The sequence below is a fragment of the Prosopis cineraria genome, unplaced genomic scaffold (genome assembly GCF_029017545.1).
Source record: "Prosopis cineraria cultivar Desert tree isolate PC_DT_omini unplaced genomic scaffold, ASM2901754v1 PC3, whole genome shotgun sequence".
Lineage (NCBI taxonomy): Eukaryota > Viridiplantae > Streptophyta > Magnoliopsida > Fabales > Fabaceae > Prosopis > Prosopis cineraria.
The window spans coordinates 11,465,610-11,485,719 of record NW_026555334.1 but is presented as its reverse complement, the minus strand read 5'-3'; the positions used below and the strand labels follow the sequence as shown (position 1 = coordinate 11,485,719).

The 20,110-nt window shown below is 30.7% G+C and overlaps 2 protein-coding genes and 1 non-coding gene across 4 annotated transcripts; 1 reads left to right on the top strand and 2 right to left on the bottom strand.

Annotated features, from left to right (window-relative positions):
- Positions 1-2,838: 2,838 nt before the first annotated feature.
- LOC129306647 (endonuclease 1-like) lies at positions 2,839-6,872 on the bottom strand. The gene is made up of 9 exons (XM_054947336.1): positions 6,421-6,872; positions 4,517-4,697; positions 4,329-4,436; positions 4,190-4,245; positions 4,014-4,097; positions 3,698-3,793; positions 3,518-3,582; positions 3,339-3,412; positions 2,839-3,198 (listed from the first exon to the last, which is right to left on the bottom strand). Exons 1-9 carry the CDS (start codon positions 6,535-6,537, stop codon positions 3,074-3,076), a joined length of 906 nt encoding a protein of 301 aa, XP_054803311.1. The 5' UTR covers positions 6,538-6,872; the 3' UTR covers positions 2,839-3,073.
- Positions 6,026-6,126, top strand: LOC129307532 (U6 spliceosomal RNA). The gene has a single exon (XR_008592424.1). It is a non-coding gene; the product is annotated as a U6 spliceosomal RNA (small nuclear RNA).
- Positions 6,873-9,289: 2,417 nt separating the features above from the next.
- On the bottom strand, positions 9,290-13,250 carry LOC129307138 (endonuclease 4-like). Of its 2 annotated transcripts, none has more exons than XM_054948019.1 (9): positions 12,892-13,250; positions 12,498-12,672; positions 12,315-12,404; positions 12,146-12,201; positions 11,541-11,624; positions 11,206-11,298; positions 10,551-10,618; positions 10,051-10,124; positions 9,290-9,608 (listed from the first exon to the last, which is right to left on the bottom strand). In XM_054948019.1, exons 1-9 carry the CDS (start codon positions 13,003-13,005, stop codon positions 9,460-9,462), a joined length of 903 nt encoding a protein of 300 aa, XP_054803994.1. In that variant the 5' UTR covers positions 13,006-13,250; the 3' UTR covers positions 9,290-9,459. The 2 variants fall into 2 exon arrangements, with proteins under 2 accessions (XP_054803994.1, XP_054803993.1); XM_054948018.1 differs by having other exon boundaries at positions 12,294-12,404; positions 12,892-13,248.
- Between the last annotated feature and the right edge of the window lie 6,860 nt (positions 13,251-20,110).

The window sequence follows — 20,110 nt, the reverse complement described above, 5'->3', positions numbered from 1 at the left end:
GCCGGGATCGGCCGAGTTTATTTGACTAGTTTAAATTCATTTTTCTTTGCTTGGGTTTTAAAAATTGATACATTTGCATATAAAAAGCCTTCTAAATATGACTTGTTTAAGTTCTGAAAAATGCGAGCTACCCATTTAAGTTTGCATTCAGTTTTACCTATAAAAAATAAAATATTTTTAATTTTTAAATTAAATTTAAAATTTAAAATTAGAATTCATGCTACTTATTTTGAATTTTTAAATATTGTATTTTATATTTTAGAAAAAGAATATGTAACATTCTAATGTAAATTTTTTTTTTGAAAAAAACATCTAAAAATTTAAGAAAGGACTTACAAACTTGAACATGAGTTCAATTAATAAAGATCAAGTTTAAATAAATAGCCAACTTAAAAATAACAGGATTTTAAGCTCTGGGCATAAATGGCCTCACTCATAAAAGCCATGCCTATATGGATTAGACCCACCTGTCTACCGGCTCTGCCCAATTATAGGTGCTGTGGGGAAGATGAGATTAGTATTCTAAGCAAATTAGCAGAGTTCTGTGGCCAAAAGGTTATCGGTTACATATTTGCTTCCATCTCCTAATGAAGACCAAATACCAGCATTTGATAAAATGAACTGGTGATCATCTATATTTTAAGTTCAACAGCCTTTCCTCGTGGGAAGAAGCTAAGTGATTATACTTAAGCTTTTCACCAATATAAAAGATTACAATGATCAAGTGTTTTGTTGGATAAATTAACCAGCGTACTGTAAAAAACAAATTTATTTACCAAAATATTACAAATTCAAAAATATTTAATAAAATGCTATAAATTGAAAATTGGTTCAATGACACCAAATTCATATTTGACTTTTTCAATGTGAAAAGAATAGAAGTTAGGTGGGTGATATTGAGTTTCATACAACTAATATAAAAAAAATATATCGGATGTGACAAGATTGATTATTATTGACTCATTATCTCTTAAGTCAAACCTCTTTTTACCTCCCTCTCTCATCAATAAAACTAATTCTTCATGCCCTCTTGCAAGCTTAAGCAGCTTGCTTTATCTCATACATATAGTATGTAGTAATATATAAATGTTATATTGTAGAAAAGAATTATATATTTACATTTTATAATTTTTAAATAATTTCTCTTTTTAATATAATTGTAAATATATTGAAACGAATTATATATATGTATTTAAATTTAAAACTGAAATTGATAAAATATAAAATGGATATTTATATTTTATCATAAATTTTAAATAGCAAGTTTTAAAATTTTTTCCTGAAATTATAGAAGGTTTTTCAAAAATCAATGTTATCATTTTTTTAAATATATGATAAAATAATGAGATGTTTTTAAGAAAATGAAAAGACTTAAATATATTAAAATTTGTTATTAGATAAAAGTTGCACTTTGTCATTTACTAAGCTAGGCATTCACAACTGTTTCTTACTATTTTTTTTGCAATTAGCAAAATGCATCAAAGGTTTTTTCATTCACAATTTTGGTTTTAAAATTTATATCTAATTCAATAAATGAGTAAAATGATTTAGGAATTTATAACTTCCTCCCACCATTATTCTTCACTTTTTAAAATTAAGTAGTATTTTTGTTATTTTATCATAATCTTTAATGATAGTTAGGTCCCTTAGGACTTAAAAAGTATTATCATATTTCAAAGGATTAAATTATTATTTTTTATTTTAGAGATATTTATTTGTCCTTCTTCCTATTATTTATCTCATAGAAAAATATTATTATTAATGTTAAATATATAATGTTAATTACATAAATATTTTTATTTTCTTAAAAGCATCTCATTATTTTATCATATATTTTTTTAAGAAAAAAGTGATAGCACTGATTTTTGAAAAACCTTGTACAATTCCTGAAAAAAATTAAAACATTCTATTTAAATTTCATGCTAAAATATAAATATCCATTTTATAATTTATCATTTTTAGTTTTAAATTATTTAAAAATTAAAAAATGTAAATATATAATTTTTTTTCTACATACTATATATAATATCTATATATTACTATATGCTATATGCATGGGATAAAGAATGTTGCTTCAGTTTGCAAGAGGGCATGAGGAGTTAATCTTATTAAGGAGAGTGAGGGAGGGAGAAAAGAAGTTTGGCCTTAAAAATATTGAGATAATGGTAATCATTCTTGTCACACCTAATACAATTTTTTTTATATTAGTTGTACTAAATTCAGTGTCACCCAGTCCAACTTTTATTCTTCTCATACTGAAAAGGTTAAATTTAAACTTGGTTTTATTGAATCGATTTTTAATTTATAGCATTTTAATAAATATTTTTAAATTTGTAGTATTTTAATAAATAAATTTGTTTTTTGCAGTACACCAGTCAATTTGCCGCTTTGCTGCATATTGTGGTAGCGAGTGGCAGAGGGGATGCAAATGCATACACTCACTTTAGAAAAAATTACAAATGAGATATGTAAATTTTGCAACTTTGCACTTCTATTCTTGATATTTTGTATTCTTTAAATTAAATAAAAAATATTTGAGCTCAAAAACTTATTAGATATATAATATTTTAATGATTTAGATTGGATATGAAGAGTATATTTATAATAAAAGACTATATCAATATGTTCAATATAATTTTTTTTAAAATAAAAAATAATTATCAATCTATTTATGTTATTACAATTTTAGTTCAAGCATAATTATTATTTAAAAAATATTAATTTTTATTACATTATTTTGCACCTTTAGTTCTGGAGCCACTGGCCGTAACTATTATTAGACGCTGACAATATCTCACTCTCTTTGTACAGAAAAGACTTCAAAATGCACGGGAAACAACTTTATCAATGGCAGTGGCTTTATTCGATCAATTACAACGAATTGCATCCTGTGAACTTCTTATACACCAATGAATACAAAATATTTTTCTTTTTCTTTTAATTTTCTTCCAGCTAAATGAAAACCATGATTAACAAATTCCTAAAGCTGAAAATGACATAATTTAATTGCAAACTGGGTTAGCCAACTAGCTATTAATTTGCTGTCCATATCTGTGGTGGTTAGAGTGCTTAATCAAGTTGCAGCTGCAAAACCTTCCTTAGGGTCCCCGAACACCTGGTTCAGAATCATGGCCAATCGAATCCCACCTTGAGTTATGCGTTTCATCACCAATGGCATCCTCGTGTTGAAGTAATCATCTGTATATAAATACACATAAACCAACATAATGAGCATCTCAGTCTCACAATTGTGATGAATCAGTGTTGAGCTTTTGCTGATGTTAGTATCATAAAGATTGTGTGTAAAGTTGACAAACTAAGTTGAATTATTGTCTTACCTGATAGAGTCATACCAGACTCAACCCCTTTGTAACCCCATTTGCAAGCTATTTGTATGCTCTCTTTTGCCCACCTGTCCATTCCAACACAAGGTGCGCGCGCCCACATATATATAAATATAACGTGATAGGGTCTTAAAGATTTGTCCGGGAAGACAATGTGTGCTGAGGAAGCTGACCTGTTTACACAGTTAGAGAGGTCTTCACAGTGATTCCAAGATGGAACATCATCGGACCAGATACCCTGTGCATAACAATTCACTACATAAGTGAGTTTGAAATGGTTGATTGATTTTGTTGTGGGACAGACCAAGTTAAGAAACTATATGCGCGTTAAAGCTTGACAGGTTGCGTCTTACATCTGTGTAGTTCCCTTCTATGTCTTCCAAGAGAAGGTCCAAATCATTCTCATAATAATCTTTTAAAGCAGTGACAATGATCTCTTTGTCCCACACCTGAATCACACGTGAAAAGTATCTTGTCACTTGAAGAAACAACTTCTAAACTGACACAAATTAATTAGGTAGCCTCATGGTAGCCATCCGAATAATGCAAAAGATGTGCGGGTCATGCATACAAGAGATATATATATAAGAAGGAAAAGTTTTGATTCTTGATTATTTGATTTTTCCTCAATTTTCAGGATAATATTAAATGGTGAAAGCTGAGACTTGCATGGTGGAGATTGGATTTGTGCCTGAACCAGCGAAGTTCTATAGTGTTTCCTCCTTCGTCACTAGTGAATCCAACATGCATTGGCTGAAACAAGAAGAAAGAATCCGATGATAAATCTGGCAAGAAGCTAAGCAAAGCAAAAATTGTGAGTTGAAGAGAAGAAACAAGTGAGAAACCTGATGAAGATCTCCCATGAAGTGAGACAAGAACAACAAAGCCTCAGTCATATTATCTGCAGAATGAAGCAATCCATTAAAAAGATGAGTGAAATCCTTGAAGGAAACAAAACGAGAAAAAAAGGAATGAGAAGCATACGTCGACGATCACCAGTGCCTTCTCTATAATGCAGAAGCTGGGAAGTGAAATTCTGGATGGCACCAGCAACACACATGTCCTGCAACCCATTAGAATCATGGCAATCCCCTGTAATAGAAAAGATTATGTATGAGTAATAGAAAAGATTGAAGAAGAAGGGTTTAATGAATTGAAGAAGAAGAACATACGGGAATAATCAAAAGAGCATTTGTTGTCAGGAGTGTCGATGAAATGAAGAGGACTGGTCCACCGATAATTGTGCCAATGCCTGATCTGATCGGGCCAAATGCAGAGAGCTGATAAATCTCCTTTCACATAATCTGGCAACAAATTCTTCACAGCTTCTTCTGCCTCCGCCTCTAGCAGCGACTGTCATCATCCCCATTTATTACCTCTTAGCAACTCTCAATTGTGAATTCTTAGTTACTAATATATGGGATAGAGCCCTCAAGTATAGTGGCAAATGGCAAAAGTAACGCTTTATTAGGATATTTATATGTTCATATAGGGGGATGGATGGATGAGAAAAGCATAGCCTAATAATTTATATGCAGCAAAAAATTCTCATTACTTGCTCACATCTCGGAGAGGATATATGATCGAAAATGAATAGCACAACCACAGATGCCATAAATTATTAAGGTACAAAACTTCCTCAATGCAAGGGTAAAAATCACATGTCATTTAGAACAATGAAAAACATATCTATAAAATAGGGTAAAAGAGAGACTCAATTAGACCCCCAAATAAATACAAACAACCAGCCAAGGCATCAAAGTGACAATTTTACCCACAAAAAAAAAAAAAAAAACTGAGAAAGATGAAAAACACTCAAACTATATGCTGTGATAAGAACGTAATAGCTCACATATTAGACAACAAAGTAGATATCCACCTGTTGAAGATGACGGGCTAGATGTTCTAAACAAGATGACAAAATTTGAGCCCAATAGAACAATTAATGAGTTCGTAAATGCATATTTACTGAGACTGCTTTATAAAAATGTGAAAACGGCTCTCTCTCTCCCCCCACTATTTCAAATGGTTGCACTTGCACCTTGAATATGACTCTTTCACTCACCCTGGTCTGGACCGTCTCCATTTTAGTTAGTGACTCGTGAAAATCTTTAATATTGAGTCTTGCTTAAAAAGGGAACACAAACCCAACGGGAATTACTTGTAAGGTTTGTGTTACTTAATCCTCCTATCTTATCAATCCATATATCTATGTGAGGGGGGCAAATGTATCCCCTCACATGGAGAAAATCACATATATAGTAGGAAAAACTTACAATCTTGCACTTCATATTCATTTTTTAGTATTTTGAACTCTCTAGATTTGATAAAAAATATATGGGGTCCAAATTTAAACTTGATATTAACATTCTCAAAATATTTTGCCCAAATAACAATATGCATAATTTTACTTGTGTTACTATATTTTTTGCCTAATGCAATTAATTTTAAAAATTAGAATATTATTTTTAATTATTAATTTTTAAATTATATTGTCCTGCACCTTTTGCTCAGGATCTTGGCTTCGTCACTAATATATCTTTTAAAATTATACCGACCATATATATACTATATATAACAACATGGTTATTTCAAATTTCGTATGAACAACTAGTCTCACTCCTATAATTTGGGAATTGTAAAACATGCTATGCTATAAGTTTAATTGTAAAACACCTTATGTTCCTTCAGGGACATCTGATAAAATTAAAATGATACAGAGAAAATTATCATGACCCTTGCACAAGGATAATACGCACAAATAGAGAACTTATTTATTGATGCTCATCATCATTTGGCAGGATCTCCACCAAAATAATTAGAACAGAAAAAATAACAATTCAAATTTCAAAGAATAAGAGCACAAAGAGTCCTAGAAAAAGAACACTCATAGTTCACAGTTGAAAAGAACCCCCCTCCCCAACCTCCCCCCCCCAAAAAAAAAGCAAAAACAAAAACCTACACAGAAAGAAGAATTTCCCATATGATTGGAGTTTTGGAACAGTTTCAGTGACTTGTAATTAGAAATTTATTGAGGGCAGAGGGGGAAAATTAAAAAGAATGAAAAGGTAGCTACCTGTGCAATTTTGCAAGTCATCATATGACCCTCTTTGCTCCAAGCACTAGCTCCAGGCACAGTCATGAACACTACAAACCCTAACACTAGAAATAATCCCCACACACACCTACCCATTTCTCCTAATTATATTATTATTCCCCTCTCTCTGATCACCTTCTTGTGTGTGTGTATATGTGTGTGTATTTTCTTCTTCTTCTCTTCAAGAAATTCAAGTGCAAGGATGAAACAAGCTTAAAGTATCATCAAGCTGATCCACAACTCACAATAATATATACGTACATAGAGTAGCGGTGAAGAACCACGTTGAAGAGTTCTCAAGGGAATGAGTGCAAGTTTTAAATATCAAGTACATCATGGCCATATTCTGGTGCGTATAAGGCACATGTCTATCTCCAAACACTAAATAATATATATAGGATAACTTCATGTGCAATTTATATATTATCTCATACAAAAGTTGACGCTAGGTTTTGAAGAAAGGTTTATTCATGTTCAACTCACCTATTGTATATCTTCAATCAAAATCCTATCGGTCCCCAATCACACCAACCTATCCAAACCTATTTGCAAATATGATTAAATCACATTATATATACACAAAGAGGTTAACCAAGACGCGTTATTCTGTTTGTTTTATCTCTTCAAGTTTCAGCAAGTATTCTTGGAAGCAATGAGCAGCCACAAATGAACATGATCACCAACTTTAAGAAATAAAAACAAAATTTAAAAATGCACAATACTAATTATTCATCATGTGACAATTTTTTTAACTAGGATATACCTTACTCCTGTAAATTTTGAACCATATAAACATAACCTCGTTAATTTTTAAACTTCACAATAAACCGCCATCAACTTATATATTTATACAGATAACTATGTGATTAATTTTATATATTAATTATTTACATATAATTTGAAGTTTAGGGGGGTTATCTGTATATCAGTCAAAATTTGAAAGCTTAAATGCATATAAAAATAAAATTTAAAAGTGTATATAATTAATGACTATGAGTTATTTGCATAAATCTAAAAGTTCAAAGAACTTTATTATTAAGTTTTAGAGATTAAGGAGTTTATTTAAATGGTTCAAAATTTAGAAAAGTTACATGTAAGTTAGCCTATATATATATTTGGCCACCTTCTCAATAATATACTACTCATTTCGTTCTTATATATAAAGTATTTTTAATTAAATTTTACGTACTTAACACAATTTTGTTAATTGGTTGAAAACTCAAAATCACAGCATTTTTTTATAGTTTTTCCCCTAATACATGTCACAATTAATATCATTGTGGTGAGTAAAGCGCACAAGTAATATCTTTTTCCCTTCCTGAGACAAGGATAAAATTCTCTAATTACATAAAATTATTATGACACTTTTTACATTTAAAGATAAGATAAACCTTTAAAAAATATTTTATATATAGAAATGGAAGGAGTAATATCCATTAGTTGGAATTGATTGGTTGACGAGTGGTTTATTTAAGTATATAATTTTCAGATTAGTTTGTATAAAACGAATCTTTCTAGGGTAAAAAGGTCATGAATGAGGGAAAAAAAACAACCAGTTTTAATAAATATATCCGAGTTAAACTATCTGGGCCGTTAATGTTGTGTCAAAACTCCAACATTTAAATGTTATTCAATATTCATTTCAAAACAAAATGTTGCACAGTTATACTTCATTTATCTCAAATTATAAAATTTTTTTGGAGAAAATTTAACGTCCTAAAATATAAAATAATTTGATAAAAATAAAATTTTATTAATAATTTTTTTAATATTATTTTTTCATTATATTCTCTCCTAATATTCTTTCACAAGTGAATTATTAAATAAAGGATATTTTTTAAATTTTAAATTTTTATTTTAAAAAAATAAAGTTATAAAGTATATCTAATGAATTTTACTAATTTGTGTGATTTTATCAAAAAATATATTATAATTTATGGAAAATAACAATCAAAGACTACTAGAGGAAATTTATATTAGCCAAGAATTATTTATTGTCAAAACCTAAATGAAAAATAAGCCCAAATAAATTGTTATTAAAATCTGAATAAACACTTTTTAATAAAAAACTAACTGAATTAACAAATATCTATCCATTTGAGATTTAACAAAAAGTAATTTTTGACTGATATAAATTTTTTTTAATAATTCTTGATTGATATTTTTTTTATAACTTAAGATTAAGGGAAAAGTATACCATATGATGAGTCTTTCATATTAGCGAAATCACTAAATTCAGCCATCAGTTTTTGAGTAAATTATAGGAGGCAACCCTTTTTTATGATCATTTTGTAGTATAAAATAATAACTTAAAATATCAAACAAATTATCCGAGTTTATTTTTATTAAAAATAGTAAGAAAGAGAATTCACTTCAACATTAGCTTGAAAAATTCCCTTTCAATTTGAAACTCACTTGTCAAATTCCAAAACCACCGAAAAGGGAAAAAAAATCAACACTTGAGGGAAATAAATCAACTTAAAAGGAAAATATTGTCGTACCAACAAGGCCTCCTTAGAAATCAATCTATGCGTTAAGAAATCTATTAAAGTTGAGCCTTTTTTTTTTTTACCCAAAAAAAAAAAACTAATGACTTTACGGGCGGAACAAACCAGTTTGAATCAGTTTCAAACTCCCAATATTTCAGCGAGCTGTTGAACAATGAAACCACGTCTTCGTTGAGTGCAAGTTTCAAACACGGTTTACCTAAAGCACAAGCAAGATGAGCATATTCGGGTATAACCACTGCAATTATATCCACTTTTTCATCCACTCTCTTGAATTTGCATGTCAGCAATAAAAGTTCAAGCTTTGTGCCTAAAGGTTGGCAATTGGAAAGCAAAGAAGATAAATCAGAAACATCTGATACCATTGGTATCTGATTTACATGATTTCATGATGAATAATACAGAAGACAATGATGTTACACAATTTATGTAACCGATCTCATTTAGTGAGATAAGATTTGTTGCTGCCTTTAATTTACATAAAGTACACATCATTGTGGGGAATAATACACTAAGAAACGCCAATGTCCCCGTGTATCTTTAAGCTTTGAACAATTCTGGTCTGAGAAGCAAATATGCGGTTTAGGGTTGCAGCCAACCGCAGGCCACTCTGAGCCAGTCTTTTCTCCACTATAGGAAGCCGAGAAAGGAAGTACTCATCTATGCAATCAAATAAAGTTTATCAAGAGATTGGAACTTTTCTTAAGTAGACTCAGTTTACCCAAAAGAGACAAAGCCAGCAGAATGTTTAAACACAATTGTAAGGTAAGGGACTAGATTCCCATTTATTAAGCTACAAAATTTCAACATGGGGTTTATACATGAACTTGAGCCTCTCTAATCTGGTGAGTTAACTTTTGAGGTGGTCTATCCAAGGTTCTTCTTGTAAGCCAAATCAATTACTAATGATATACTTTAAAGTATACTGCTATATTTTGCAAAGGAAGAGAGTTAGGAATGCGTGTGTCTTAAGAAAACTCCCTTAACATACCCATGAGATTAAACTCACAAAGAAGATGAGAAAACAAGCACATCCCACATGGGAAAAAACTTTCTAGCTCAAGAATCTGGCGTTGTTTGATAGGTAAGAAAGTGGAAATACCTTCCAAAGTGCTTCCTGGCGTTGCATTCCTGTAAGCAAATTTGCATGCTAAACTCACACTCTCAGAAGCATACCTGAATGATAATTAGTAACCAAGTCATAGAGTGAAAAAAGATATCTTACATAAGCTTCTGAATCTATACAAAAACAAAGATCTTCTTTCCATCTCTTCAGGGTCATCCATTAAAATTAGAATGATGTACAGAAATAAATATATCCCATAATTTTGTCAATATCACAAATAAAGGGTAGATTATGGCTTTCAACTGCTCAAGTAAAGAAAATGCAGCAGATAGTTAAGGAAATAAAATCTATTGAATGCGTACATAATATCTATGCATACTAATTGGCAAGATAAAGTGCATGTGAAAGTATTGTCAGTAGGTTGGCAATACAAAACATAACCAGTATAATACTGTTCCCGAGGGTGTGAAGCGATAAGCATTCAGATGTGCAAAAAAGACAAGAAAAGTTGAATGGAAATTATATAGTGTATATACCGATCTGGACAAGTAGTGTAGTTATTTGCACAGTCTTCCCAGCTTGATAAATCATTGGACCAAGTTTGCTTCAGAAAGTGAGAAAAAATAGTAGTCAGTCTCTGGCTGTCAAGTCAAAGCAAAATATTATCATGGTAATAAAGCATGAAATTCACTTTCAAAAAGCCTTCATAAGAAGATACTTGATGGGAAATAAATAATGAGATATTAGGAAGGATATTTAGTATTTTAGGATATTAGGAGGGATCTATTTAGTATTTTAGTGAATTATTATTATGGCTTTATCTTGCTTCCTCGTAGGCAAAATCCTTCTCTCTTCTCCCCCCTCCTTCCTCCTTGTCCTCCATCAATATTCTATAGACTTCTAGTTAGTAGTTGGAACAAATGTCTGCAAAGATAGAGGAAGTTTGAAAATGATAATTAAAGGCTGCATTCTGCAAAAGAAAAGAGAGCAGCTGGACTCTTTTTTTGTTCCTTTTTTTTTTTTTGCTGAATGATAAAAAAAAAAAAGAAAAGATTTTGAGATTACAATGGCAAAAAAGCCAGAAACATGCATAGTGAAAAGGATCGTCAATATCATGCAGTCTTTAATAGATCATTATCACGTTCTTAAGCTGTTGTAATAAATGCACACAAACATAGAGCATAAACTTACTGTAATGTTAGTTTGGATGGCTTGTATCATAGTTGAAAGGTCTGAGCTATAGAATTGTTTTAGAGCAGAATCAATAATCATGGTATCCCATACCTGGACCAAAATCAGATTTACTGAATAAGCAGCACATTAAGAAGAAAATAGACCACTCAATCCTGATAACCTACAGATCAAAAAGGCAAAAGAAACAGAAGAGAGCTTGATGGCAAAGTAATTGACATATATCAAAAGCAGATGAATCTTTCACTACCGATGCTTGACCTACAAAACCTTAGATACACAACTTTTTTCCAGCTCATTTTGCCAACATAGCAAGATAATAACCTAGCACTCACATGATGAAGATTTGTTTTCCTGCGGTACCAACGAACTATTATAGTGTTCCCACCAAGGTCCCCGGTGAAACCAACATGCAAGGGCTGTGGCAGAAAATGGGAAACAGAAACAATGTATCCTTTAAAGCAGGAGTTTGAAAGACAAGGATAAGACAATCAAAGTAAATTATATTTTTAACAATTCGTAAGAATTTGTACACTGAACGTAGGAAATTAACAATAGTCCATCCAAAAGAAATTGAACTATGTTACTCATAAATTTTCTTCCGTTTCACATATAATCTATTTTGTAGGGTTGGCAGCTATCATTTTTTAACTCATCTACCAAATAGGTAAACTCAAACAGTAAAGTATGACGTGCCAACCAAGGGGTTTTTCTTATCAAATAATTTAGACTACATCAGATTCCAATCTGATGATGCCAAGATGCAGACAACAGAGGGACAAGCCCAACTGTAGAAAAAGTCTTGTAAGATAGCATATGGAGATTTTAAAACAGGTATCTAATGCTGTTCATTGGAGTCCCAGTAATCGATTTTTGAATTGATTGCATTTTGAAAGTGACTTGAAGTGCACGGCAGTCACAAGCGCTAAGAAAATCAAACCTGATGGACATCCCCAACAAAATGTGACAAGAACATAAGTGCCTCAGTCAAATTGTCTGTAAACGAGAAAGGAAAAAAACAGTACATGTAAGAAAACTATTTGATTACTGAGCGAGCAAGTTAAGAACCCACCTCCACAAGGGCTTACATCTTAAATCAGAATTATTGCCTGCATAAGCTGATTTGAGTTGCATTGTATAGTTGTATATCGCTCCGGTCACACATCTATCTTTATGTCCATAAGAATCATGGCAGTCTCCTACAAGAATTATAACACAACTTGAGGAGCTCTTGATAACGAAGTACACTCAAAACTTCCAAACCAGATCAAGAATTAAAGGCCATAACTTACTGCAGTATTTATAGTTACATTTGAAATCTGGAGTGTCAACATAATGTAAAGGACTACTCCAGTGGTAATGGAACCGAATCTTATCAGCCCAAGAGCAAACTGCAGCAAAATCACCTTCAGCAGAATGAGGAAGCAACTGTTTCACTGCAAATAGAGCATCTTCACTAAGATACTCCTTCAAAACACCGGAAGATTTCTCTTTTTAGTATCCCAAAATCAATTAACTCTTAGAGATTTATCTTAAAAAACAGCACTTAACAATATCTTGAGTCCATATCTTCAGTGTATCTCAGTCCCTTATCAATCAAATTTAGAATATCTAGAACCAAAAAATGATTGACAAAAACGTAAAATTTCACAACTATAGACTGAAAAAATTGACGATTAAACTCACCTCCGCTATTTTACAAATCGCATAGTGGCCTTCATCTCCCCAACCCAGAACTCCTGGCATCAACAGCAGAAGCGTGACCAGTCTCCCATTCCACAATTGTAGTGGCCCTCCCATATCATACAAAGGAACGGTAATCTGGGAAAAGCACTCCTTTTCAAAAGTAAAAGAAAATAAAATAATGACCTAGCTCAAACAACACCATGTAGTCCGGAACAGAAAAATACAATCAAGGGTTTCTGCTAGACGCTGGATGGATTGTGGAAGGAAGAAAGAGAAGACCTGTGGATAAAGCTTGATCGAGAGTAGCGTCTTAAAATTTGATCATGATTGCAGTCAATTGGGAAAACGGAGCCGGGAATCTGAGATGCTCCACCTAATCCTGTTTTTCCAAGTCACACACTTTGAGGATGGTGTATTAGAATTAAAAAATTTTTTAAATATTATTAATTTTATTTTAAAATTTAATAAATTTTTATTTTTATTTTTAAAAGAATGACAATTAAGTCCAAAAAGAATAATTAAATCTAGTCAAATTCTAAATAATTGTAAAAAGTCAATCAAGTCTCATGCTTTTTTTCATAAATCTAAGTTATAGTGGAAATGACTAAAATATGCCTATGATTAAATATAATATTAACACTCATCATATTAGCTTTAGCATCTTCCTCTCCAGCAAATTCCTTCTCACCATTAATGAGACCTACATATAAGTGGAGGAGAGACATGTTGAAGAATATCCAACCAAGAATAGAGTTGCGTATGGACGAGATGCACTTTTCATAATTATTAACTCAAGTAAGCTTTTATTTTCTGTGTATATCAATTTTTTTGGCTAGTGTATTTAGATATTTTTTTTTTTGGCAAATCCTTGTAGTCTGAATTAAAAGATTGACTCAAGTAAGCTTTGATTCTATTGCAAAATGACAATCGTGAACAAAAATATAGAATGGTTTTTTGCAACTGAATATAATTTTTTTCTTAATTTCATATTTCTAAAAATTTGGCATGAAGATTCGATATTTTACAATTGAAAGTGTAAGAATTTATCATCGAGTATTCACATTTTAAGATGGAACGTTGTCACTGTCTCACTAACGCAAAAATTGATAATGCCAAAAGTAACTTGTTTCAGAGTCATATAATATGACATTTTATTTTGTTTGTTATAGGTTGATGTTATTGGGTATTATAGAAAGTAGTTGTTTAAAGGAAATATTTTTTTATTTTCATTTTGGTGAAGATATTGCAAAAGATATACATGGGACAATGTATTATGATGGAGGGAGTTGTAGTGGAAGAATGATCGAAGAAGAAATGTCTCTTGAAAAACTAGTTAGATTGACTTCATCATGCTTGAATTGTGATTTAAATGGAATAGAGTTGAAGTATACAGTAAAGTTTGAATGTAATGTATTTTTAGACCTTAAAGATGATGAAGGAATAAATCAATTAATGAAATTGAATGATAATTTTGCTCATAGGTACATTATTAGAAAGATACAACAAAGCATAGAGGTAACAAAAGATCCAATTGATGGGTACATTTTTTTAATAGTTACTTAAATTTAACTATTGTGCTAACATGATTATGAATGAATAATATATGATTTGAATAGAAATGCAGAGCAGGATGTTCAATTAAAATTCACATGCTAAACAAGATCTTAAAGTGCTATCGTGTGCAATGCAAAGTATTCTAACATTAATGCCTGAGCTAAATGGAATAAAATAGAAGGATTTACTAGTAGGACCTGAGTAGATTTTTATGAGTGCGGATGATTATAGACAAGCAATTTACAAGTATAGTATTTCACACAGGTTTAAATATAAATTTGTGAAGAACAATACAAATAAAATAATTGAAGGATGCAAGGTAAAAGGATGTCAATGGAAGATGACAACATATTCATTAAAGAAGTCAATGCCTTTGCTTTGTGTAACAACTTTCAAGAATGAACACTTACATTCTGCCTAAGAAGACCTTGAAGTTTCTTACAATACAAGGTGCATACAGATATCGTCTATTATTGATGACGTAGTAAGGTCTTGTGTGAAAAGAAGACCTAATAAAATCAAAGCTAACATATATAAAGACTATGACATAAGTTTAACTTATCATCAAGCCTTAAGAGTAAAAGAAAGGGTATTAATGGAAATAAATTGGCTTCCTGACCAATCATATATGCTTGTTCTTTGGTTGTGTAATAGACTAATAGAGACTGATGCTGATACTATAGCAAAATGGGTAACTTCTGAGAACAATAGATTTGAATGATTATTTATTACGTATGGTTGTTCCATCAAAAGATTCTTGCTTGGGGCTATACCTATTTTATATGTGGATGGATGTTTCCTTAATGGTCCTTACTGGAGTACCTTACTGGCAGCTTCAACATATAATAAGGCTAATGAGTTGTTTCTATTAACCTTTACAATAGTTAGTAGTGAAACTCATGATGATTAGACTTGATTTCTATAAAATATTAAAGATATCATTGGTTCACTATAGGTAATTATTGTTTCTGATAGAAATAATGTTATTGTTGGTGCTGTCAGAGCCATATTTGGTAGTGATAGAATGCATATTGCTATCAACATGTAAAGGAGAATTTTAGCTCAAATTTTAACAAAGTCTGTAGGAGAATAGGAAGGAACAGCAAGGAAAAGGCACTAAAGGCTTGCTCATATTGCCTATGAAAGGCATGGGCATGAATTTTGTATGGCCATGAAAAATTTGAAGATATTCTCTCTACAATTAGCAAGATGGGTTGAAAATTAAGGTGATATTGATCAGTGGGTATTATTGTTGTTCCTATTTCGAAGATAGGATAAGATAATAACTAATTTGGCTGAATCATTCAACGCATGGATTCTTAAGGAGAGGAAGCATAATATATGTGTTCTCATAAACGAGTAGAGAGACAAGTTGGGCAAGAATTTTTTTGCACGTAAGATAGCAATGATAGTTCAATGGTCTAGGATAAGTTGAGTGGAAAAATATAGTTGGTTTAAATGTTGAAGCAAAGTTGAAGAAAATATTTTGAGGGCAAAAATTATGATAGTTTAGCTGTGTGGCTCCTATATTGTATTGGTTCAAACACCACGTGGAGATGTATGTATGAATTCGATACTAAGGGAATATACATGTAAAGTTTGGCAAATGTTTGGCATTCCTTATCCACATACTTGTGCATCCATTAAAGAAGTACATAGTAATGCGTATAATTATGTTAAAGAATGCTATCTTCATAGCTTACATGAGAAAAAATACAATAGCACTATGCATCATGTTGAGACCCATGACATGCCAAAGCTAAATGCATTGACATTATCTGAGCTCATGAACCAAACCTTTTTGCTGCCTCCTAGAACATCTTAACTAGTTGGTAGGCTTCGTCGTGTGAGGATCAAGTCTCAATATCAGTAGAAGAAGGTTTACTACTATTCTCGTTGCCATGAATCAGGTCATACACAAAAGAGATGTAGAAATTCAAATCCAAGTTAATGTTACTGTAAGTAGGTTACCACATGAACTTAGATTTGGGTGACATATATATATGGGTAGTTTTAGGGGATTTTTTTGGCATATAGCAACCCCTCTTTTGTAAATCTAAGTTGATATTTTTATAACATGAGATTAGATCAACTCAGATTTGGTTGACATATGTAGGTGTATATATATATATATTGATAGTTTTAGGGGATTTTTTTTAGTACATAGTAACCGATCTTTTGTAAATTCAACTTGATGCCTTTATGTATGTGGACAACTAATATGTGTAGATACATTAGATAAATTAATACATGTAGCTTATATTTGTAGTTTAGATCTTTTGTGATTACTAAAAGTGTGTTCTCTTAAAATTTTAAACAGAGGTTGCAAATTATTCATAATATAATTGCAAAATTAGGTATATTAGTTGCAAATTATTGGAGCAATATCCTAGAATAATAACTTGGTAGCTTTGCAAGTTTAAAAATTCAATAATTTTTTCACTTAAAATTTTGATAAGTAATTGCAAATTATTCATAAGGCAGTTGTAAAATTAAGTATTTTAGTTGCAAATTATTGGAGTCATATCCTAAAATTATAATTTTTTTAAGAATTTAATAATTTTTTCACTCAAAATTTGGAGAAGGAGTTGCAAATTATTCATATCGAAGTCTTAAAATTTGATATCTCAGCTGCAAATTATAGGAGCCATGTCTTATAATTATAACTTTTCAAAAATTCAATAGTTTTTTATTCAAAATTTTGAGAAGCAATTGTAAATTATTCGTACAAAAGTCTTAAAATTTGGTATTTGAGTTACAAATTACTAGAGCCATGTCATAGAATTATAACTTTTTCAAGAATTCAATAGTTTTTTCACTCAAAATTTTAAGAAAAAGTTGTAAATTATTCATATGAAAGTCTTAAAAGTTGGTATCTTAGTTGTAAATTACTGGAGCCATGTCTTAGAATAATTTTTTCAAAAATTTAATAGTTTTTCCAATCAAAATTTGGAGAAAGAGTTGCAAATTATTCGTAAACCAGTTGCAAAATTTAGTATCTTAGTTGCAAATTATTCATACAAAAGTATTAAAATTTGGTATTTTAGTTGCAAATTATTAAAACCATGTCCTATAGTTATAACTTTTTTAAGAATTTAATAGTTTTTGTACTCAAAATTTCAAGAAAGAGTTCCAAATTATTAGTACGAAAGTTTTAAGATTTGGTATCTTAATTGTAAATTACTGGAGCCATATCCTAAAATTATAATTTTTTCAAGAATTCAATAATTTTTCACTCAAAATTTTGAGAAGGAGTCACCAATTATTTATACGAAAGTCTTAAGGTTTGATATTTTAGTTACAAATTAATGTAGTCATGTCTTAGAATTATAACTTTTTCAAGAATTCAATAGTTTTTTCCACTTAAAATTTTAAAAAGGAGTTTGAATTATTCACACAAAAGTCTTAAAATTTGATATCTTAGTTACAAATTATTGGAGCCATGTACTAGAATAATAACTTTTTCAAGAATTCAATAATTTTTTCACTTAAAATTTTGAGGAGTTGTAAATTATTCATATGAAAGTCTTAAAATTTGGTATTTCAATTAGAAATTACTGAAGCCATATCCTAGAATTATAACTTTTTCAAGATAGTTACAAAATTAGGTACCAAAGTTGCTTGGCAACTTGAGTGATTGGCACAATATATAACCTGATTGATTTTGCTCTTAAAATTGTAAAAAGAAGTTACAAAATCTTTGAAAGGAAGTTGAGAAGTTGAGAATTTAAGTTTGAACATTACAAATACATTTCAATATTAGATATCAACAATAGAGTTCATAGTTACAGTTGGGAAGGACAAATGCACAAGCCATCAAACATTATAATTGCATGATACACATATCATTAAAGTTCATTTAGACTTCTTCGCTACCCTTTTTGATCGGTTAGTTGCTGAAACAGAGGCAAAAATTTTGTTTCTCACTTTATTTTTCATGTGATTAACTAGCCACCATACCACATCCACCCTAAACTATTTCAGTTGTTCTTAAAAAAATGAGAAAATTTTAAGTTTGACATTGATAATTAGAAAAAAAATTAGAAATATTATAGATCACATATACATACATTTGAAAAGTTTTCTATTGTGAGTCCTCCTTTCCTTTTTCTACTGTCCCATTTTGCATAGTACTTTATGACATATATCTCACAGTTATCTCTGCAAATATGAGTAGTTAAGGTAAGGCAAAATGTCTATTTGAAATGAATACATAAAAAGGTAGTTGTTTCTATAGTTACTTACACATTACTTTATTTAGGTAGTTCTTCAAATATCATCTCCATTTGAAAATGATCTCCACATGTTTGGGGGTCACATGCTTGTAACAACTATATTATGCTATTGCTTTACAAGCAATTCTCAATGTTAGATAATCGTTCCCATCTAAAAAATTAAGTAAATTAAAGTAGTTATGCAAAAGCACAAAAAAAAAAATCATACCATAAATCTAGCCATCATCTTCTTCTCTTTATATAACCTCCTAGCTAACGAATTAATGATGAAAATCTTTTGTTCTTCAGATCAGCACAATAACAAAACTAATGATTGAACACAAGTATGGACAAGAAGAGGAAATCACAGTTTGCAATGTTATATCCAAGTTTATCAGGCATGAGCATTTTGCATTCTAAAAAACAAACCATCTTAATTTTTTATCCCTTAGAGTGGCCATAAATTTTGAGTCAAACATGTACCTCTACATTAACCCTTTATGAAGTTACTCACCAACCATCACTTTTGTAACCATACTCATGACCTACAAAGACCATATCCAAATACTCAATGTACTATCTAATTAAACAATTAATTAATTAAAACTTTTAGACATAGCACTGTACAAATCCATTTTTTGGGATCAAGACTTTGACATTTTGCCCTAGTTAGGTAATAGTCATACATCTCAACCACATACCTATAAAAAAATTGTTATTATATTAAACATAACACACCATAATTATCAAAAAAGTAATATCATATTACTTACTCATCACCCTGTACTTCATTAGTCTACCTGGTGTAATATTCATATACTTATTGTTCCTTAATAAGTCTCCCTTGTATTAGTTCTTTCAGAAAAGGTGACCAATTAACCTTAATCCTTTTCCTTTCAAACCTTCGAATCATCAAACTTTCATCTATTATCCTCTTCTTGCCATCTTCTCTTTCTTCACTTTCTTATTTAGGCATAAGTTTTGCGATTTCTTCCTTATTATCAAAGCCTTCATCTTCATCTGTTTCAGATCCAACTCTAGCTAAATCTCTATCTCCATCTCCATGTCCACTGTCATCTTCATCTCCATTGCCATTGTCATGTACATCTTCAACTTCATCTCCACCTCTATCTCCATCTTTATCTTCATCTTCAGCTTCATCTCCATCTCCACATTCATCGTCTTCCACTTCTTCTGCATTTGGTTTATCAACCCTCACAATAGCTTTACTGTTAGATATTTAAAGCCGGTTAAGACTTTATTGCAGCTTTAGCACTTTACTTGCAAAAATGTTGGCATATTGCAAAAAGTCTTCATATATTTCCCTCACACCTTAACCAAGTTTCAATACTAAGTTTATAAGCATATAAAAATCAATATATATAAAATAAATTATGGACATATATATATATATATATATATATCGAGTGAGTTACAACTATAAGTGGTGC

Excerpts from the sequence above, each read along its gene's own strand:
- LOC129306647 (XM_054947336.1), bottom strand. The coding sequence starts at position 6,537 with ATGGGTAGGTGTGTGTGGGGATTATTTCTAGTGTTAGGGTTTGTAGTG. Across the intron at positions 4,246-4,328 it reads AGGCACTGGTGATCGTCGAC|ATAATATGACTGAGGCTTTG; the intron begins GTATGCTTCTCA and ends TTCATTCTGCAG. Across the intron at positions 3,413-3,517 it reads CTCTCTAACTGTGTAAACAG|GTGGGCAAAAGAGAGCATAC; the intron begins GTCAGCTTCCTC and ends TGGAATGGACAG.
- LOC129307138 (XM_054948018.1), bottom strand. The coding sequence starts at position 13,005 with ATGGGAGGGCCACTACAATTGTGGAATGGGAGACTGGTCACGCTTCTG. Across the intron at positions 12,405-12,497 it reads ATGTAACTATAAATACTGCA|GAGACTGCCATGATTCTTAT; the intron begins GTAAGTTATGGC and ends TAATTCTTGTAG. Across the intron at positions 11,625-12,145 it reads TTGTTGGGGATGTCCATCAG|CCCTTGCATGTTGGTTTCAC; the intron begins GTTTGATTTTCT and ends TTTCTGCCACAG.